The sequence below is a fragment of the Pithys albifrons genome, chromosome 1 (genome assembly GCF_047495875.1).
Source record: "Pithys albifrons albifrons isolate INPA30051 chromosome 1, PitAlb_v1, whole genome shotgun sequence".
Lineage (NCBI taxonomy): Eukaryota > Metazoa > Chordata > Aves > Passeriformes > Thamnophilidae > Pithys > Pithys albifrons.
Genome location: NC_092458.1, coordinates 8,096,233 through 8,117,530, shown reverse-complemented (window position 1 = coordinate 8,117,530; position 21,298 = coordinate 8,096,233). Strand labels below are relative to the sequence as shown.

At 42.0% G+C, this 21,298-nt stretch overlaps 1 protein-coding gene across 1 annotated transcript in view; it reads left to right on the top strand.

Annotated features, from left to right (window-relative positions):
- The window catches only part of PPEF1 (protein phosphatase with EF-hand domain 1), a 43,738-nt gene that overhangs the window by 4,866 nt on the left and 17,574 nt on the right, over positions 1-21,298 (top strand). The window contains exons 2-5 of the mRNA XM_071574159.1: positions 5,141-5,233; positions 8,533-8,608; positions 14,071-14,198; positions 14,970-15,021. Coding sequence (XP_071430260.1) covers positions 5,141-5,233; positions 8,533-8,608; positions 14,071-14,198; positions 14,970-15,021 — 349 coding nt within the window. The remainder of the gene's footprint in view (positions 1-5,140; positions 5,234-8,532; positions 8,609-14,070; positions 14,199-14,969; positions 15,022-21,298) is intronic.

Sequence of the window (21,298 nt, the reverse complement as noted above, 5' to 3'; positions counted from 1 at the left end):
GCTGCTGAGCTCTGTTCCCTCCCTGCACAATGGCAAGCAGCCCCTCCCTGGCTTTGGACATGGGTGGCAGGAAAGCCTGGGGGAAAGGTGGCCTGATGGGGATGAGTGATGCTGAGGACTCGGTCCAAGACTGAACTGGTGATATTACAATGTCATACTTTGACTGGCACCTCCTAGTTTTGAGTGGTTAGGTGGGGTTTGCATTCAAAATCACAGTGTTCCTGTGCTATGGATACACTACCAGGTGGAGCAGATTCCCCAGGGCTGTTGTGTTGGCAGTGGGCAGTAACACACCACCCCTGGCATGATGGATCTGCCCCTCTCTGGGCACCTGTGCAGTGATGGAGAGTCAGGAACCAGCACGGCAAGGAACTGGGTGAGAGATTTGGGCCCAGCTGGGAGGGGCCAGGATTTGATTTCAAAGCACAAAGTGCCACAGCCTTCTGACCACACAGGGGAGCAAGGCTGCAGCCTTCTCACCTTGTCCAATCCCTTTCCAGTAATCACACAAGGAGCAAACAAGCCAAAACATGAACTGAGTCCACAGAGTTCCAATCACACATTTATGGTGAGAACATGTACATTGCACATGAAGAAACAAAGTGTGAGGAATTAGTGCAGTGCTTCCAAACGTGAGATTTGAGTGCTTCATACTTGTCCCATTATCTGGATTCTGCACCTGGGATGGGGCAATCCCAGCTCTACGTACAGACCGGGGAATGAGATGATGCTGGAAAGCAGTGCCACAGAAAAGGACCTGGGGGTCCTGGTCAATGGCAAGCTGAATATGAGTCAGCAGTGCCCTGGCAGCCAGGAGGGACAACCGTGTCCTGGGGACATCAGGCACAGCATCACCAGCCGGTCGAGGGAGGGGATTGTCCCGCTCTGCTCTGCACTGGGGCAGAGCACCTTGAATATTGTGTGCAGTTTTGGGCACCACAATATATAAAGATACTGAGCTATTAGAGGGTGTCCAAAGGAGGGCAATGAAGATGGTGAAGAGCCTTGAGGGGAAGCCGCATGAGGAGTGGCTGAGGGCACTTGGTGTGTTCAGCCTGGAGGAGACTGAAGGGACACCTCACTGCAGTTACAACTTCCTCGTGAGGAGAAAGAAGGGACAAACACTGATCTCTTCTCTGTGGTAACCAGTGACAGGACCCAAGGAAGTGGCCTGAAGTTGTGTCAGGGGAGCTTTGACTTTGATATTAGAAAAAGATTCTTCATCCAGAGGGTGGGTGGGTACTGGAACAGGCTCCCCAGGGAAGTGGTCACAGCACCAAGCCTGACAGAGTTTGAGAAGCCTTTGGACAATGCTCTCAGGCACATGGTGTGACTCTTGGCAACGGTCCCATGCAGAGCCAGGGGTTGTACTCGATCCTTGTGGGTCCCTTCCAACTCAGCATATTCTGTGATTCTGAGTGTTTTGGAGAACACCTCTATCACTAGCATGCAGATAAAATGCCGTGTGGTACATGCAGTATTTCTGTCGTTAAGGGCTTTCATAGACATGCCAGTCACATCAGATAACCAAGTACCTGGACAGCCTTATGTTTTTTCCGGTGTGCTGGATCTGCTAAAATGCAAATCATTACCTCAACACAGCAGAAAGGCCAAAAGAGATCATGTGACTTCAGATGTGAAGAGGCAACTTCAGCCCATCCCTTTCCCTGCCTGAGATTCAGAAGGCATGGTGGCAAACCAGCTCTTCTACAGCACACGTACAGCACAGCTGCAGAGCTGCAGCCATGAGCTTTCACACCAGGCTGGATGATGAAAACAGCGTTTCCCCCGACTGTTTCTGAAGAGCAGCATTCAAGACATTTCCTCTCGGGAAGCTGCAGAAATAGGTGGAGAGCAAGTGCATTGCATCTCTTGAGCCCCAGGGAGAATTGGAGCACCTGTTCTGCAGAGCTGCACTCCTCAGGGGTTGCTTGCTCTTTAAAAAAAAGAATCTTCTAAAGGTACTCTTGTAGGAAAAATTCTGGGTATTGTTGAAGCAGAAAGTAAAAAAGGTAATATGTTTGGGTGGGGTATATGTATATAAAAAACTCACTTTTAAATTGCAGGTTTACAAAGTGACAGTTGAATGTGGCACTATTGATGATTTTACCCTGAGAAAAATCAGTGTGCTTCAAACACTAAGGTTTGACCTGGACTGAAACAGTTACCCAGAACTTCTGAGAGCAGATGAGATCAAATAGCTTTGAGACTCCTGTATTCTGTATATTCTTTGTTTTGGGAAAAATAATTTTTATGATGGTGTTTTTTAACCTTGTTCTGGTGCTTAACTTAAAATTTATTAAAACCATACTGAAACATGATTTTCATCTTTAAAATGGCTCATAATCCAGCACATATTTATTCTGAAGCTTTGATTTTCCAGGATGTCATTAAGACCCTGTGCATTAACTGCAAGACAGTGTGTCATCCAGCTTTTTTGCTAAAAGGGTGTTGACTTTTATGCTCCAGTTGCGTCCAGTTTCCTAGAACCAACTTTGCTTCAGGGTATTCAGTTTTCTCCTTGTGTCCTAAAGGAATTGCCCCCTAGAGGCATTTAACATTTCTGGAACGTGATATGATGGCTTTGTGATTCTCAAAGGTGATCTGCACCCCATTTGTACACTTGTTTTGGGCTTTTTTTAAACATTCTGCCCAAAGTCTTGCTGCACAAAAAAAAATGAGGCTGTTTGCTTTGTTTCTTGATTTTCTGCACTAAACCCCTCCAAAAAGTGAAAATGTTCTGTGTAAATGTATGACTATAAATAACATGAACTGGCATTCTCCCATCATTTTTCTACAGATTCTCTTTGGATCTGCATGCGGTTCCTGAACTCAGTGATTGCTTGAACAATCTCTGCATGTTCACACCTTTGCTGCTCTTGCTTTTGATCCTTTTTGCAGTTAATATTTTGGCTTAGGAATTAGTCCACCTTAAAAAACTGATCTGTCTCCATCCTATTCTCTTTCAGGCTTTGCTGGCTCTCTGGTATGTTATTACATCCATTTCCTATTGATTCCTGGCCCCAACACTGAGGTCTATCAACTTGGCCACTTGATAGAAATGATTCCTTCAGTTCTGTATTGAGATTAGCCTTGCTTCTCTGAGCAGGTTGAAGAAATTATTTGTTGGCAAAAAGGCTTTCTCATTTCTTTCAAATCAATCAATCAATCAATCAATCATCACTGAAAGTCACTGTTAATCTGTCTGAAGGATGTTAAAACAGTGGAGACCTAAACACATATTGTTTTACTTATGTTTGATGTTCGTATATCAGCTCTTTGGCAGACCAAAATCAGTGTTGGTGTCAAAATGACAGTTCTTGTACCATAGCCAGGTTCTGTTTTACTCTCTTAGTTTACAGTGGCAGCTTCATCCCACTTGCCACAGGGTGTGTCATTTCACTAATGAAATCTTTAACTCATCTCTAGATTCCCATCCTTGACCATCCTAACAGGACAGTTTGGAAGAGTTGCCTTTTATGCAGGTCCTGATCTCGACGTTGTGATTTAATGTCTGCATTCTTCTCTCTAGGGTATTTTGCTCTTTCCTGCCTCATTGCCTCAGCAATGCACAGAAGCAAATCCATCACAAAACCATGTTATAACATCTCTCAGTTCTCTGCAGTCGTCATTTCCAAAGGAAAATTCTAAAGGAAATCTGCAAGTCACAATAAAGCAAAAAACGAATAGCAAGATGGCATCAAAGGAAAGCCTCTGCCACTGGAAGCATCTACCCACCCGTCCATCTGATCTTTATGCAGGAAACTCTCCCTGTCTCAGCACTCTCCAACTACATGCACCTTCTAAGACATGTTATGGGAAGAGTTCATAGCTACCTGTTCACAAATGTGGGTGTGAAAGGGGTGAGTAGTGAAAGAGGCACATTCTGGAAATGGCTGTCGAAAGAACTTGTAGGAGAAGTAGCATAATTATGGAAACCCCATCCCAAACAAAACAGAAGGAGAAGCCTTTCATTTTTGTTTATCAAAAGTAAGAGACAAATGGAAACAAGCAGGAATAAGTACTTAAAGCCTAGTGGCTCTTATTTATATGGCTCCCATAACCTCAGTTGTGACCCAGCTTACACTTGTCTGCTGGTAGCACAGCTCATCTAATTTAGCAGATAAGGTGTGCTTGAAAGGATGGCCCAAAGGACCTGCTGTCTGATTTCATTAAAAGTCAGCTATAAATCTTTACAAGGTTTCCATTATTCTTTAGGCAGCCTCGTCTTTACGTGACTGACAGACTGGAGGCATGACTGATTTTGAGTAGCACCTATTACATCTGGATCAAATTATGCTGGTTCATTATCTCTGTAAATCAGGCTCTCAGCAGCTTGGGTTCTGAACCCCAGATTTCTGAGCACACCTTCAGTGACTTCTACACAAAGAAGAGGAGTTTGTGCAGCTCTGGCTTAGCTTTGTGCATGTCTATTGGCATGATTGCAGAGACACTTTATTTTGCTTCACTGGATGGGCTGTGTGTTCAGTGCCTGTCCACCACAAAACTGCCTTTTTGCTGAACTGAGAGAAATGTACCAATTTCTTAAAGTTATGTCGGAAAGTGGGACAGATCAGCGCCTTGTAGAAATTGAATTACTGCCTGCTTTTTAGTCAGCATGACAGATTTTCTCTTAAAGGTAAATCAGTGGTAGAGTGTCCAGAATGCTAACACAGCGTTGTGTCCCAAACTCTCATCCAGCTACTTTGTATCTCTTTAAATACCTTGGTAAAATCCCAGCTTTCATTTCATGGGCAGCCTTTGGGAGGAATTTTGTAATGCAAATGATCCTTCAGCAGACACTGCATAGCAAGTAGCTCACTGAATTTCCTCTTGTGGCCTGGAGTCTGGGCATGCAGGTTGGCAGCCAGGATGCCTCTGTAGCCAGCTGAGGAGCCATCAGGAAAAGGGAGTTGAATGTTTGCTATATGCATTTTAGAATGCAGATATTTGGGACTGCAGGTGATGATCACTCCCCTGGACTGGCTCTTTGATGGCCAGATTTGGCCCTTTTAAGAGGTTTAATGATAGGATATATTTGTGCAGGTTTTCCTCTGAGTGTATGTGTCAGTCTTCATTTACTACTACCACAATAAATTTTCTGTCCCTTTGTCTCTATCTTTTGATTTCTTTGATCAAGGAGGTGCTAGAAGTCCATGAGTTTACAGGTATGTGGAGGAAAGAGTGGGAACAACTGGGAGAAAAGCTTAGGTTATTGAAAGAAGGTACGAAGGTGAGTCAGATCCCCCATTCCTTGGGTCAGCCTGTTGTTTGCTGTGGTTTGGATGGAGCCCTGAGAAGAATGATGGTTCTGTTTGGGGCTCCCATGGCCCAGTTGCTGGGCACATGCTGATCTGTCCTTTAATCAAGACAGTCTTGCTGCAGTAGGACTTAGAGTGTAAGTTTAGCTCTTAGTCCTGTTCTTCAGATGACAGTTGAAGTCATGGCTGGCTTCTTTGATGGAGTAATGAAGACCTGAGATTCTCCTAAGAGGCCGAGTGAGGAGCTGATGTTCAGGAGAGCAACAGTTGTTTGAAGAGAAAACAAATTTCAGCTATAGCAAAATCAGTGCTGTATTTGATGCTGTCAAAGCCATTGATTGGCTCAAAATTAATGTAACAGGACATTTTTGTATTTCATGGTACCTCGTTCAGAGGGAAGTAAAGCAATCCATTGTGGGGAAAAAAACTTAAAATCCTTCTTTCCTGAAATAATTACTGACTCATAAGGTGTCAGACCCAGCTCAAATGTGGAATACCTTTGTGTTGCTGGACCCCGAAAAATGAGTCCAGACCTGTAAAGAGTTGTGTGATATTAACATGAAATGACATGACGTGAGAGAATATTGTACATAACCGTGAGTGTAGAAAACTGCACATATAGCCCCACAACTATAAATGTTTCCTAATTATGAAAATTGAAAACCAGCTAGTTATGCATTTATGGTTTTTTTTCTCTTGTACCTTCCTGTTATTTTTATTTCTGTTAGTAAAGCCAAAGGGAAATGGTAGTTAAGCATTCATTTTATCCTGATGAATTTCTTCTTTGTTTTAAAACTCAAGTTAAAAGAAGAGGAATATCACTGAAACAGAACAACAAATGAAATAATTTAGATGTCACACGTATCCCTGGAGACAAGGAGAGAGAGGGATCAGAGTGATCATTTAAGAAATCTTCAGCTAAAACAAAGTTCAGTATCTCAAAGCATTAGTGACTTTCCATTTGGTATCTCAGAGGAATTGCATTATTTGAACTTGTTGATTAGGGAGTGTATTGCATTAGTGAATGATATTATTTAGTGAAGAGCTGAGCAAGTGCCAGGAGAAAAACCCAAAAGACTTCACTTCAAAATGTACTTTGTTCATTTATTTAATGAAAAACAAAATCTTCTCTTTGGATTGTTTCAGTAGAAAAGCAACAGAAAAGTGAATGTTTTATTTAAATGAAATCTGATAATGAAGTGATTTGCTATGGCACTGTTTCCCCTGGTAAATTTGGTGGTGGTGACACTGAGTGATGAAGTGATAAATGGGGTGGCACCTTTTGAAGTCAGTAGAGTATTAGGAAGGCTGAGGGTTGGGGTTTTTATTAGCAGTACTATCAGATGTAATTTAGAGTCTTCAAAATTTTGCATTTCAATTTTCAAATCACAATAATGAGGAGTAACATGACTCTGTAGTCCCTTGTCCCTAGTAGTAAGGCTTTAAATAGCTATTTTTCTGATTAAGAAATCACTGGTGCACTTTTAGCTAACATTAACCCTAAGTTAACATGTAAACTGTATTAATTACTTGTCACGTGAAAAGGAGAAAGAGATTTCTTGTCCCACCTGTATTAATTTAAAGTTATTAGCTGTAAGTGTCCTTGGAACAATCAAAGCTTTATGTACCCAGCACTGCCTGTTTAACAATGGACAGAACACAGGCTGCAAAGGTTTTCAACCTTCTTGTGAGGATCATACTTTAGCCAGGGAGAATTTATTAGCTATAAGTGTCTCCAGAAACCCAACACTGCCTGTCAAACAATGGACAGCACACAGGCTGGAAGAGTCTTTGACACTGCTGTGAGGACCACACTTAATAGCAAGAAAAGAACTTTCTCCACAGCAGCTCCCGAAATAACTTTTATTAAAACAAGTGTGGGACAGTTATTGTGGGTTTTACGTAGCTGGTGATAAGTTTTAGCTGAAGGATTATATTTAATTGATGACCAAAAACCCCAAAAGAAACCAGCACAAAACACGTTCTACAGAGACAAGCACACCAAACTTACATTTCAATAAAGCTGTCTACCCCTCATGACAGATTGAACAACAGAAAACTACTAACCAGAAACACAGCAACCTAAAACACAACTCTAGAGCACCCCTCAGTAACACAGAGCAACCAAATGACCTGCACAGCACCTTCTCTGTAACACAAAGCAAAAGGAAAGAATAGAGCTGTGCCCCATTAACACACGTGTTAAAAAAGAACTACACACTGTAAAGGAACACAGCAACTAAGATATATACCTAGTAAGTTATGAGGTGTAAGGCAAGTTACAATTATTAGTATTAAAATAGCAAAACACAATTAGGAAATAAGGTGCTTTTAGAGTAAAGATATTAAAGTAGCAAAGCACAGTAAATCACGAAGTGTAAGGCAAGTTATAATTATTCATATTAAAGTAATAAACGAGGTGCCTTTATCCCAGTGAAATTAGCATCAGAGTAACCATGAGGTAGAAGTGAAAGCATATTATAAGGGTATAAAGTAATAGGCGTTGTAAGAGAGTGAAGAATATGATATAAATATAAAATTAAGAGAGTACATGGTTTTCTCACCCCTACATTGTCCAAAGAGGTGGGAGGAGACAGGACAGCTGCTCTCAGCTACTCTCACAGAGACAGTGGCATTTCTCCCCAGTCTTTGCTCATATCCAATTGCTTTTATACCTTTTTTTTCCTCTTGGGTGTTTTGGGTGGCTTTAGTCAATAAGTGGTTTTGTGGTGATAGAATAGCCCTGAAGGGCTCCCTGTATTCCCAGAAGATATCACAAAGGAGGGCCATGTCACCTTCACAACACTCCACCCTTTGTTAATCTTATCAGTCTGACTTTAGCACTTTTTGGAAAGCCACTGGGATGTCTTTGTCCTGTGACAGTGGTTCAGGGAGCACCACTCCAGGGGCCTGAGGTGTTTTCCCTCAACTCATCAAGAGTTTATCAGGGCTATCGCCCCACATTACTGAGTAAATTCTTTTGAATGCAAGGTAATAGTAATCAGATGTGGAAAAGAAACCTAGTATGGTTCATGCAGTCCTGTTTGTGTAGGATATGCTGTACAGTAATTCGTTATGTGCTGTAGTTATTCCAGATTCTGTGTTGTCACACGCTTTTTTTCTCCTTGTCCCTCCCTCCCAGTCTCCTCTCTGGCAGGAGCACTAGGAAGAGCCGAGCAGCCCAGAGAGGTACAGTCCTCATCACTGAGGGAACAACACAGGAAATGTGCGTAAGGCTCACAACTGAGAGAAACATGCTTCATATCAGCAGCAATTAAACCGGGTAGGCAGCATTGCTGGAACCATGGGATGCAACAAATCTGTACCTGAGAGAAAGCCAGAGAGAGGTGAGTGTTAACCTTTGTCTTCGGAGCAAGTGGTTCTCTCTGTAGCACTAGAAGAGGATTGCAAGGTAATGTTTCCCCACAGTCCTGTTGTCAAAATACTTGTTCGGAGAAAATTATTTTCTAATTATTTTCCTTTTAAAAGACTGCATAGATTTTAGATGCTGGCTGAGGTCACAAGGCAACTTTAGACCACCTCTGGCATTGACAGATTGGGTTTTAAATGATTCACAACATCTGGGACAGAAGCTAAATTTCAGATGTGTCTATGCTCTCTCTGTCACTGGCAAAGCTTAGAGGGTAAGGTATTGAGGAGGACCTTTTATGTCCTTTCACACCACGGGATTCCGGGGCAAACTGCCCCAATTTCTCTGCTGTTAGGAGACCCTGATTATGAAATAAGTGTGATAAAGCAGAGCTATTACAATGACTATCAGAATCGGTTTTCTGGCCTACCAAGTGCCTGGCCTGCCATTCTCCCTGACAGTTACTGAGGCTGTCAGTTGAAAGTCTCCACAGTCCCTGATTAAATGTTCAATTAAACTATGCATCATCTCCCTGCTTTTAATCATACCACACCCTGGTATGAACACACCAGGGTTTGCACAGGCAGGATGACTCAAACCTTTGTTCAGACCTTTTGTGTTCTCTTTCAAAACTGGTCATTAAAGCACAATTGTCAGGTCTGCAGAGAGGCCTGTTACATGTTCTTCAGCCATTATTATGCTGAATAGCCATGGTTGAAAAGGGAAGCTCTTTTTAGCTACCGAGCCAGGACACAAGTCCCAGTAAACTGGTGACTGTGAAGCAGGAGCTCTTAGTCCTGGCTCAGGGATCCAAGCTGACTGGTTCAAGAGAAGCCCTCAGCTTTGTGGACACTACTTGGTGGTCAAAGCAGCATCAGTGCTGTGCCACAACAGTGAAAGTGTATGTGTATGGCCAGACTTCATGAACGCAGATTTGGGAAGGGCTCTCCCCACGTGCCCTTCCAGCCTGCACAGTGGATTTTTTAGGTGAGACACAGCGTGCACAGAACTGGCCCCACCGTTTAAGTCCTCAGATCCATCTGCCACGGCCGAGTGAGCTTGGACAGTGACAGGGAAGTCCTTGAACTGTCTCCAGCACCCAGTACTAACTGGGGCTGACCCTGCTGAACATCTAAGATCTGATGGGATGGGATGGCAGGGAGGCATTGAACTGCCAGGAGACGGTCCCCACTGAGACTTGAACTCACAACCTTGGGATTCAGAGTCCAGAGTGCTCTCCTTTACACACCCTACAACAGTGAAAGTAGAATGGAAACATCTGGGGTCCCAGACCTACCTGGAACTGGGAGACAGCCCTTCCTCTTTGGGTTTGCATGCTACACATATACATGCCTTGCAACGCCTTGAGCATGAGCTAGTTGGAAATATTTCTGAGAGTGTATAAACTTGGAGCGGGCATGAGAAGCTGTACTCTTTCTCAGCCTACAAGCATCAACACACATTGATGGAGAGCAGACTTCATTAGCCTGATGCTGGCTTATGATTTTCTGTGCTTTTAGTGTGCAGTGTTTTCTCTTCAGCGGTTGCTGGATGATTTTGTTTCTGTACTTCAACAGTAAAGTGATGCTGAACCATTATTCTATCTGCAGCCTGAGGCTGTACAAGTCTCTCATGCATTAATAACATGAATTTAACAGGTACTTGCTGGTATAGAGACCTTCTGCAACTGACAACAATTTCTTTTACAGGTGCAGTTTAGCCTAGTGTGAAAATCATGTTTCGATTCAGTCCTGAGAATAAAGGCACTGTAATAAGTACAATTAAAAAAAAAGACAGAATATATTCTATTAGATTTGCAACATTAACCACAGTGATTGATATGTCTCTGTCTTAAGTGATACCAGTGGAGCTGTGCCATGTTAAGTGCTCAGGACCATTAAGCAACCCAGGGGGGCTTTAATGGGAAGTTTAATGGCTCTGATGCTGAAAATCAGTTTCTGTGCTGGTGACTGTGCTTTGCCCCTTAGATACTCTTCTGAACAGAAATGCTGGTGACAGCCTTGCTGTGAGGTGTCAGACTTCCTGATCTGTAGTGGTGGGGGATTCCAGAAAGGACAAAAAATAGAAGACATCTTAGAGTTTATGATAGGGTATGCAGGATGCTCTTAGCCATGTAAGGATCACATTTCCTTCAGGAAGGAGGATTTTTCTAGAATGGTGCAATATCTATAGGATGGGTGTTTTTACTGATTTTGCTCTTGTCCGGACTAGAAAAATAACTACACTGTATTTTTAATGGTAAAACAAGCAAACAATGTCTTGTTATGACAACTGTAAACATTTTTATAAAAAGGCTTCCTTAATGATACATTTATTAATAGCATCACTCTTCCACTGAGATTTTTCTTTACCTGCATAAATATCAGTTTAAGAAAAAAAAAATCATTCTCATTCAGGGATTCCACTCATCCTAGTCTCAAAATCCCTGGTATTTGTGATCAGTTAAAATAATTGATTAGTGTAAACTGTTGTCCCTCTATTACAGAGCTTTTATTTACTGTTTTGCAGGGAGAAAAAGTATTAGCATGAATTTTCATTTGTTATTTCTTGTTTTGGTTTTGTTTTCAGTATCAACAATTCTTTTTGACAACTGTAATAAAAGAGAAGCATATTCATGTTAAGGCATTAGCGTTGGGATTAGTTTCCTCTTTTTCCTGAGCTTGCAGTACTGTGCAGTGGTGATTGTGTCAAAGTCTTGGTTTTGTTTCTGGGCTTATTCTGATCATCTTTTCAGCTGCTCAGAAATGGGCAGTTCCTGGGAGTGTCAGGAGCAATCATCAGTATATTCCTTTGGTCTGTGTACCTTGGATAGCGCTGACCTGCAGCTGCTTTGACTTGTTCTCCCAAGATCAGAAGCATAAAGGTTTTCCCTGTGTCGTATGCTGAGCTATTCAGGGTTGAGTTCCTTAGGAAACCCCTTGAAGTGAGATATTAGCTGCAGGGCTGGAGGCAAAGGCTTGGTATTTCTGGCCTTGTCTGCTTATTTACTAGTATCCTATTGAGAGTATAGAGGAGAAAGAAGCAGGGAAAAAGAGGTAAGGAACCAATCAAGGAAGAATTATGTTCAACGTTTAGTGAGTAAATGTGACATCTCTTGAGAGCAGCCTCCTACTGCACTCTGTATTTTTTATTGGCAGGCAACAACATCATAGTGGCAATGTGGTTGCATTGGAACAGATATAGGATCCAATACCTCTGTGCTCTGACTGCCTCTCACTGTTACACAGTGATGCATGCAATGCATCTTGACTGCCCCTCTTAGTGCTCTGTAGGGCTAAGTATGTTAATATGAAGTGCCCTTTTGACCACAATTTAGACAAATTACTAGATTTGAATTTGCCATTATTTCAGCTGCTTGATCTTCAAAGCAGTAGCTGCATTTTGTTCCAATTTTGTATAGTAAATTATGTCCTCCTCTGGATGATAAATCCATAGTTTCATATGCCCTCAATATCTGAAATGTGCATTTATTTCTCTCAAGGTCATCTTAAGAAAACAGTTAACAAGTGACCAAGGAATGCTTTTCTCAAAGTTAGTTAGTTTTTTGGATAAGCACCTTTAAAACACTAGACAGTCACAGCTCTCTGAAGCAGAAGTTTTCTGCTGACCTCATCTGTTCCTCTTCTCCAGGATTATTTCAGGCTGAGCACAACCCCTCCAGCCATCTGCTTCACTCCTACCTCCAGGCCTCTTGGAGATGCAGTGCTCACTTGTAATGACCACGGCATGCCTGCCTGCTGTTCCTCCTGCCACCCACATCTCATGCTCTGCCTTCTTACAGCTGCTGCCCTTTGGGTACCAGAAGTAGCAAGGGGGCTTGTCAGCATGGGGGGAAGAGATCAAGTGGGCATTATCTCCTGGAGGTCCTGTCCTCTTTCCCAGCTCTTGCTGATGGCCACTGTTCATGCACCACTAACTGCTTGGCACATCTTGCCCCACTGTACAGTGCCTACCCCAGGACCTCTTTGTGCCACCAGATGTTGTTCTGCTTAATAGACTTTTATCTGAGCAGCTAAAGGAGCGTGGCATGAATGGAGCCTGTAGGCAGCAGGCTTCTTCCTCCATGCTGCAGTCTTGAAGATTGTCCTTCAGTGAAGTTTCCAGCACTTTTCTAGACTGAGACAACAGTAGACACAACTTCTTACCGTGCTGAGTGGAATGTCTATTCAGCACATAGTCAAAAATGGTCTTCTGACATGTTCCATTGAATTCTTGGGAGAGGTGTTGCTTTGTTCCACAAGCTAGCCAAAGATATACCTGTGTGCCTTTTGTCTTGTCCATTTAAACAACATATTCTGCCCTTCAATATAATTTGTTAACATTTGATCCTAGGGCTTGAATTTTGATGGCTTGCTGATGCAGCTGTGCAGGAAAAAACTCTGATAGAAGAGGCTGTTGCAAGTGTCATTGAATGGTTCATGCTACAGCTTGCAAAATCTGAAGTTTTGATAGAGAAATGCCTTCTGTTGGTAGGCCAAACTGCTCTTCTTCCTTTTCTCACCTTTCCCAAATGCATGTACTGCCCATCACCTGAACATGACTGACTTCTTACTTGGGGAACTGTCTTCAGGAAATGAAATGGGAAAGCTTAGTAACAGTATGGGGCTGAGCAAGTGTCTTGGGTTGAGCTGTCAAACTGCCAACTGCCCAATACAGATGTCAGAGCTTCCCTCCTTCCGCTGCGAAAAGGGAGGAAAGGGAAAAAAACCTTCAAACTAGGTTTATGCTTAAACTAATTATATATATTTATACAGAAAAGAGAAAATTAAACTACAATATAACACACACACAAGTTAGAAATAACAAGAAATATCTTCCCACTCCCCATCGAAAAGAGATTCTATCACTCTAGATCTATAAGCACCTTAAAAGACACTCAGCAAGAAAAAGAAAGTATAACAACAAAATATTTCTACTTCCCTGAATTCAAACAAAAGGCAAGTAGCAGCAGCAGGAGCAGGGCCCAGCACAGCAGAACAGCTGTAGCACGTCCTGCCTCTACTTCAGCCATGATGGAACTGAGTGAACACCTACTTCTGTACTCATATTTCAGGTTTGCATCATCTGGTATGAAATATTTCTTTGGTTGCTTAAGTCAGGTGATACCTGTCTCTCCTAATCTACGTAAATTCTCTGAGCCTGCTAATTTGAGGCCTAGCTGAAACTAAAGCTCAAACTACCACAGCAAGTCAGCTAGTTTGGGATCTGTCTCTGAAGACAGAAACAGTAAAGGCGTCAAGTATTGTCAGCAAACAGTTTTCAGTCTCACTTTTACAGAGCTTCATCTTACTGTTTGTTGAGTGTGCACAATGGACTGGATTTGTCATCTGTGTGCACACTTCTGCAAAGGCAGCATGCATGTTTTCCTTGTAGATGACACTGCATCTGTGTGCCCTGCCTCACCTTCTGTTTCGACAGTCATTAGAGCTGCCATCCTCATCCAGAACTGGTACCGCTTTACCATGGCCCGCATAGAGATGAGGCGCCGCTACTCCCTGAGTATCTTCCGGTCAATCGAATACGCTGATGAACAAGATCAACTGCAGGTTTGTAATCTTGCATTCTTCCTGTACAAGCAGTTGTATTATTCCCAAAACACTGAGGTTGCACAAACAAAATGGGTATTTGGTTATTTCTTCCTATGAAGCTGGGTCCTGATTAATAAAACCACTTCCCTGCCTCACATGTGAACTAAGTTGTGTGTACATGTACATACATGTGCATATGTTTATAACTGCATGAGTCGTGCCCATAGAACCCTATCTAGGTTAGAGGTTCCTGTAGAGCAGCTCTGTTAGCCTGGGATTGCAGGTCATCCCACTATGAGTGATCTTAATTGTGTCTGTAAGGCAATATATGTTCAACAGTGTCTTAGCATGTGAGCCCAGGTTCTGTGAGGGTCAGTACAGGAAATTAGGAACTTCTAGGCCTTTGTGTTCATCCTAGCATCTGTGTCTAAAGTCAGTTCACTGCATTGTAGCAGTTTCTTTCTATTGACTACAAAGGAAGTCCAAGCATGGGTGATGGGCAAGTTGAATTACACGTCAGCAGCACTGATACAGCCCTGGAACACTTTATGTATTCATATAGTGCCAATCTGTGAATTCATAGCAAAGAAGGAAAGAGAGAGAGAGAGCTATTTTTGCAATAAGACACAAGTTGTGTCGTTATTGCAGGCTGATGCTATGGGAAAATACAGTAGTGTCTTAGATCCCCCTAAATGGGAAATTTCTAGTAATTGAGTAAGGAAGGAGGTAATGCTTGTTGGATCCCCTAAACTGATCAGTGTGTTTGTTCTTTTCTTTTTTTTTCCTCAGCTATCGACATTTTTTACATTCATGCTGGATCACTGTACTAATCCTGATTCAGGTAAGGATAAACATAAAAGTAATGTGGAGATTCTGTTTGAAAAAACCTGATGTGAGGTAAGTTAGATTTGATGTTTACAGCCTATGGTACGTGCTGGGGTTGAGGTTTGACTTGCCAAATACTGTAATACGAATTTGATCCTGTAAGTGTTGATATTGCTCAGTATCAATTCAGTGAGCCAAGATGTAAGTTGTCCTTTTAAGAATACTCAGAGGTGCTCAGAATGCCTTCTTATATGTTACTGCCCTTCAGTTGTTCTCATGGTAGTCCTATGGACTCCAATTTTCACAGCTTTCTATGCATGTTTTCTTAAATTTTGAGATGTGATTATTCAGAAAGACTGTCTTCAGTTGGTTTAGGGCAGATATAATCAGAGGTTGCCTTCAAAGGGGCTGCTTCTCTTTGTTTTTCCTCTCTTTTTTCTGTCCCTTTTTTTAATTGGTGGTTTGAGACGGTCAAAAACGGACTTTATTCGGAGGGAGGAATAAAGACATCTTATTGTACAGCTTCTTGCTTAATATAGGGTTCTACAATCCAGGGGCAGGCAACATGCAAATAGTTCTTAACTAAGGAATTTGCAGTTTGTATATCTGTCTACAGCAGAGGCCTAAAGCTAATCCATTATTCATGAAACAAGGGGGAGAAGAACAAAGAGTAATTTGACATAGGTTTTACACTCTCGATAGTGAGCAAGGTTTACATATGCAAGCTATATTTCCTTTAAATGCAATGGACAGAGATATCTGCAGACGTTTATTCAACTCTGTTACTGGCTCATTTTCAAGTTCTGCTGGTTTTCCAAAGGGCTACAGACTTCCCAACCAATCTTCCCACATTCGGGGAGTTTTGTGATCCCACAGTGGTTATTGTTGTTGTTTCAGCAGTTCTGGACCACTTTTTAATTTTCTTTGTTCTAGATTTCACTGGAAAACATGTATCAGTATGTGAGTGATTAAAAATTAAATAAATTTAAACTGCCACACATAAACCTTTAGAAACCATCTCAATAAACTCCAGTTATTCAAAAACTAACCTTTAATTTTTGAAGTATTTTGTGATCCTTAGACAAAGCTTACTTTTGAGGTCAAGCTCAACAAAAGGACAGACTGAAAGTGATTCTTAAGTCCAGAAAGCAAACATTACTTCCCTGAATAAATTCAGAATAAATCTAATCCCAGAGGAGTTAAAAATGAAGCTGTCCCTTTCTTATTGCATTACAAGATAATGCCCTTTCATCTGGTCCAGTCATGGGTTACTCCAATTAAAATTTGCACAAGATACTTTGATAGAAGGATAAAACCACCATCAAAGCCATAAGTGGTTCAGTGTTCTAATGACAACTGGTAGAAATTGTTGTTTTTCTCTCTTAAATACTTTAGAGTGCCTAATGCTCTGCAGTAAAATAAATTACTTTGAGCCTTACTCCAGAGTCAAAGCAGATGACACAATAGTCCTTCCTTTGATTTTTCTTTTCCATTACTGCTGTATTCTGCAAAAAAAAAATCTGCTTTAGTCATTTAACTTCCTGGGAAGGAATTGGGAAACTTAAAGAAAATTGGACACTGCTCACTTTATCTATTTCTTCATGCTGATAGTGCCCATCTGTTCAGCTTTTCCATCTGAGTGGGAAAGAAAATAGTGCTGGGTCTGAGATTTGCAGAAATAGTGTTAATCTCTATTTTCATTGTAATAATGGAATTTTAGAGCTGCTTATTGTAGGTGTGATTTATCCACCTTTATTAACTGTGTGTACTGACAGAAGGAACAGGGTGAGGTGCTGCAGGTGACTTGCTGGGGCTCAGGACATGGCTGGTGCAGGGCCCAGTGCTAAATGCATAGGCTGTTCCTGGGCAGGTGGAGATCCAAACCTCACCTGTGCACAGGGAGGGAGATGGAAGATACTGTGGGCTGCCCCTTGTCACCCCTGTGCAGGTAGCCTGTTTCTTGGTTATGCAGATACTGGAAATTGCAGGTGTGGTTAAGGCTGAAATACATGATAAAGTGTAGGCTTAATTGTAAAGCATCTTTTTTTCTTGCTTTCTTAAAAAAATCATCTATTCAGACTGACATTGTTAAGACTTGATTACTGCTCCAAAGGCTTTATTTTCATCTTGGTTTGTTATTTACCCCTTTCTAACAGCCTGTGTCAGAGATCCCAAAATGAAACAGAAAAATTCTGTACGGTGCATATTTAACAGAGACATGGCCAAGGCTGCCTGTGCAAAGGACCTGACTTAGATATTGTTTTTGAGAAATTGCATATCAAATGTGTTTTGTGCAGGTTGTGGTTATGTTGTCCAACTACTGGCTCTGTGCATTCTTTACTTCAAGCTCTTGATTGCTTGCCTCTGGAAATGACCTTTGCAGCACCCATGATGTAAGCAAAATCAGTGCTGAATAGAGAGATTCTTCATGAACTGCTTTCACTTCTGCTGAATCACTGTCTTAAGATGCGAACCACAGTGAGTGTAAACATAACAAGCAGAGAGGCTTCAAATTGGCTTTGCTATTCCTGAGCATTTTCTAAACCCCACAGTTCTCTGGGTTTGTTTTCTTTTTCATCAGTGTGTGCTTATTTAAATTAAAGTGATAGCATGTGCTTCAAAAGCCATCTCCAAGAAGTCAGCATATAATATTCTTACCATGGAATGGGTTGCCTGTTCTTCTCAGTATGTGATGAGAAAGCTACCTGAGCATTTTGTGATCTTTGGTTTTCCTTACATTGTAAACCACTCAGTCTTCAGTATTCATCTTGTCACTTTCCTCTTTTTAATCGTTTTTTCAGAATGAGTTTTTCAAAGAGAGAAAGCAGTCACCATCTCATTTACACAGTAGTGCTTTTGATGTGATTGTTTATCTGTTATACCCTAAAGCTTTTTTCATCCTCTCATTCTCCTTAAGGTGTCAGTACAGTTTATGATTGGGATATTATATAGCTGAGTGTCTTGTTCTTGTTTTGCATCTTATTAAAGGCTATTTTTCAAGGGTTTGTGGGAAGTAAAAATAGCTTTTCTACCTTACGCTTTTCTCCATCCTTTCCGCCCCCAAATGTACATACCTACTCAGCCTTTCAGTGGAAAGTTTTCTGATCAGAGAAAGCTGGAAACTCTCTTTACAACAAAAGGTGACCCATTTACTCACTCTTCTGTGGGCACATTGAGGGTGAAAAGGCTGCAAATGCATCCTGGCAGAAAGGTGGGACTGGGAATCTAAGGCATCACAGGCTGTACCTCTCAAGGTCACCAGGGTAGGAACCACACCTCCTGGAGCCTTCCTTCAAAGGGGAACAAAAACAAACAAAAAAAGTGTTGTTTTCTGCAGTTTCACTCCCTGGGATGCCTCCTTTACAGCTTTAACACCTTTCCAAGACTTTTTGCATAGAGCAATTCTTGCAGTGGGAAATAAGTTACAGCTGCTTGCAACTTACAGCACTAGGAATGGAGTGAAGGAATAAACGTTTGAAGCATTTTAGAAATCTTCATCCTCTTTGTAGTCTCAAGGACCATTTGGCTTTGACCTGATGGCTGTGGTGTCATATGTAAGAGCACTTCTCAGGAGTCAGAGATGCTCTCAGGTACCCCAGTGGTTAATCTGAAGGCACACAGATGGTGGCAGAACACAGAACTAATTTCAGAGCTGCAGAAGTAGCTGATTCCCAGTTACCTCAATAGTGCGTACATCTTTGGCAGTGGTGGCTCTGATTTGGCTCAACTTCCCTGGTGAGGTGGTCTTGTCAGGAAAACAGGTCCTTGGGCTTTCCATAGTCAAACTGACTCCACTTAGCTCTGGCCTTTGTGTTTAACATGGAATATGGCTGTAGGGTAGTTGTATGGAGTCTGTTAATAATGAAAGCTCAACTCGCTGCGCTTGGTCTAGACCTCTGGCATCAGAGTACAAAGCAGGTCATTGCCTGTGCTCCCTGTAGTCAGTGGAGAGATGCAGAAACCCTCCAGTGTTTCATTCTGTCTTGACAGACACATGTGCCTGAACACATGCCAAGAGTTTTCATCCTTGTGTTTCAATACCAACGGAAAGAGCTTTGAGAGCTTTGACTTGAACACCAAAACAAGGCGAGTGCCACCTGAAGTTGTGTCAGGGGAGGTTTAGGTCAGATATAAGAAAAGGGTCTTCACCCAGAGGGTGGTTGGGTACTGGAACAGGCTCTCCAGGGAAGTGGTTGCAGCACCAAGCCTGACTGAGTTTAAGAAGCATTTGGACAATGCTTTCAGGCACATGGTGTGGCTCTTGGGAATGGTGCTGTGCAAGGCTAAGAATTGGACTTGAAGATCCTTGTGGGTCCCTTCCAACTCAGCATATTCTGTAATTCTCTGAATCCTTCAGAATTAGTCCTGCATGGAGCATGTGATGGGCTGGGGTACTTGTTGGCCAGTGTGCTAATCCCAAACTGCATTAGGTCATCCATTACTGACTGCTCTGAGATGAGACAGTCACCCTGTGCAGGAAGAAGCCTTAAAATCAGCTGAAAGACTGCTTGGGGAAATGTAAGTGCACTGTAAGGGTAATGACCATGACTGGCTTTTGACAACTCATCCAAAAGTGGAAAATGGGGTGCACTTTGCAGAGAGATGCCCTGCAGGGAAGGAGACTGGGTTTCCCAGCCTAGGCATTTGCCAAAATGGAAGTAAAATTTTGAGGAAGGCAAGTTCCAGTTCAGAGGCAAAGTGATGGATGAGATTGCTGCATGCAGGAAGGTAAGGCAGGTGTAGGAGCAGGCATGGGCAGGTGTCTGCTTGGCTTGAAACTGTGAGACCACTGACTCTGAAAGAGTCATGTCAGATGTGGAGAGTCTCTGACTAAAACAAGGAAGCAATGAGGAATTTGGGTGGTCTGAGGAGTTGGCTCTGTGCTCTGCAGCCATGTCCTTCCCCTGCAGAGGAGGATGCCATCCTGAGAACAAGAATTGGTGCAAATGTGCTTGGCCGATCACTGTATGTGAACCAACAATTTCAGTCTAAAGGTGATGCTCTGGTGTCTGGCCAGACAAAGCTGTAACTGTGGTGAAAGGTGCAAACCAAACTGTACTTGGTGGACACAGTGAGCCCTGAGCACCTTGCTGTTACTTGATGCCTTCATCCATTTACATGGATAAGGATAACATTCCATTAGCACCAAGTGTGTTAATCAGGTCAAAGAAGAAGCGCTGATAAAAAGGGGGGTCTTTTTAATCCAGAGTGTATTTTTATTTATTTAGTATGGATTTAATCCAGTTGCAAGACAAGTTGACCTTTATGAATCTCATAATTTATGAGGCCAAGTGTTGGTTTTGGCTGCTGTTAGTTTGAGTCACAGTTACAGATAAATAATACATTTTTATTTCCAGTTGCATGAAATCAAGGTTGCAGAAAACTTACCTGTAGCTCAGCAAAAAGGGTTCACAATAATCATCTCAAAAGAGCAACTTTGCAACAGCAGCTGCTAGAACACTTGCCTCTAGGGTCTGGTTCCTTCTTTTAGAATAATGTATGGTAAACACAATCTGCAAGAAATAAAAATGAAATCTGCAGTTTGATCAGATACATTTCCAGAGTACGTCAAGAAAATATTGGATTGAAGCAATTAGCAATATTCCTGCTTTCTCCATGTTCCAGGAAAATTAGAAGCTATGTTCTACATTCACCACTCAATTTTGGTTTACTTTAATTCATCCAATGATTTTATGTTAACCAAAAGCTGAAATTGTTTACTAGTTGTATCAGCCAGGAGTTCTTTGAAATCCAGGGTGAGTAAATAGGATTTTGTAGGTGTCTTTTAAAATAATCCCTGACATGCTGGTATTTAGCCTAAAAATTTTACTTAGAAAATAAAGCAATAGAAGTGAATCTTCAAAGCCTGTATTAAAAATGTAATATTGAACTTTAAACAGATGATGGTCATTAAATGGTCAGCCATAGCTTTTGTATCTCATTGCTTTGAGGGAAAAGGAAGTCTGTAACAGGTGATGGCTCTCATTACCCAGGGGAGCAGACTGCTCCAGAACTTCAGTGCATGATGTTTTGCACCCTGATCACTGGCTGTTAGAACAAACTTTTTTCCTACTTTTTCTGTTGGTTGTGTTGGCTTTTTTTTTTTCTTGTTTATGGGGTGATTGGTTTGTTGGTTTTAGAATTGTGAAACAATCTGGGGAGACCTGGAGCTCTTCCACTACTCAAGACAGGAATTAGCCACTGTAATATTCCAGCAATTAAACTAGTTCTATTCAGCCAGTTCTGATCATGCTGTTACAGCTCCACGGGGACTGGTGGAGTTTCTACATTTT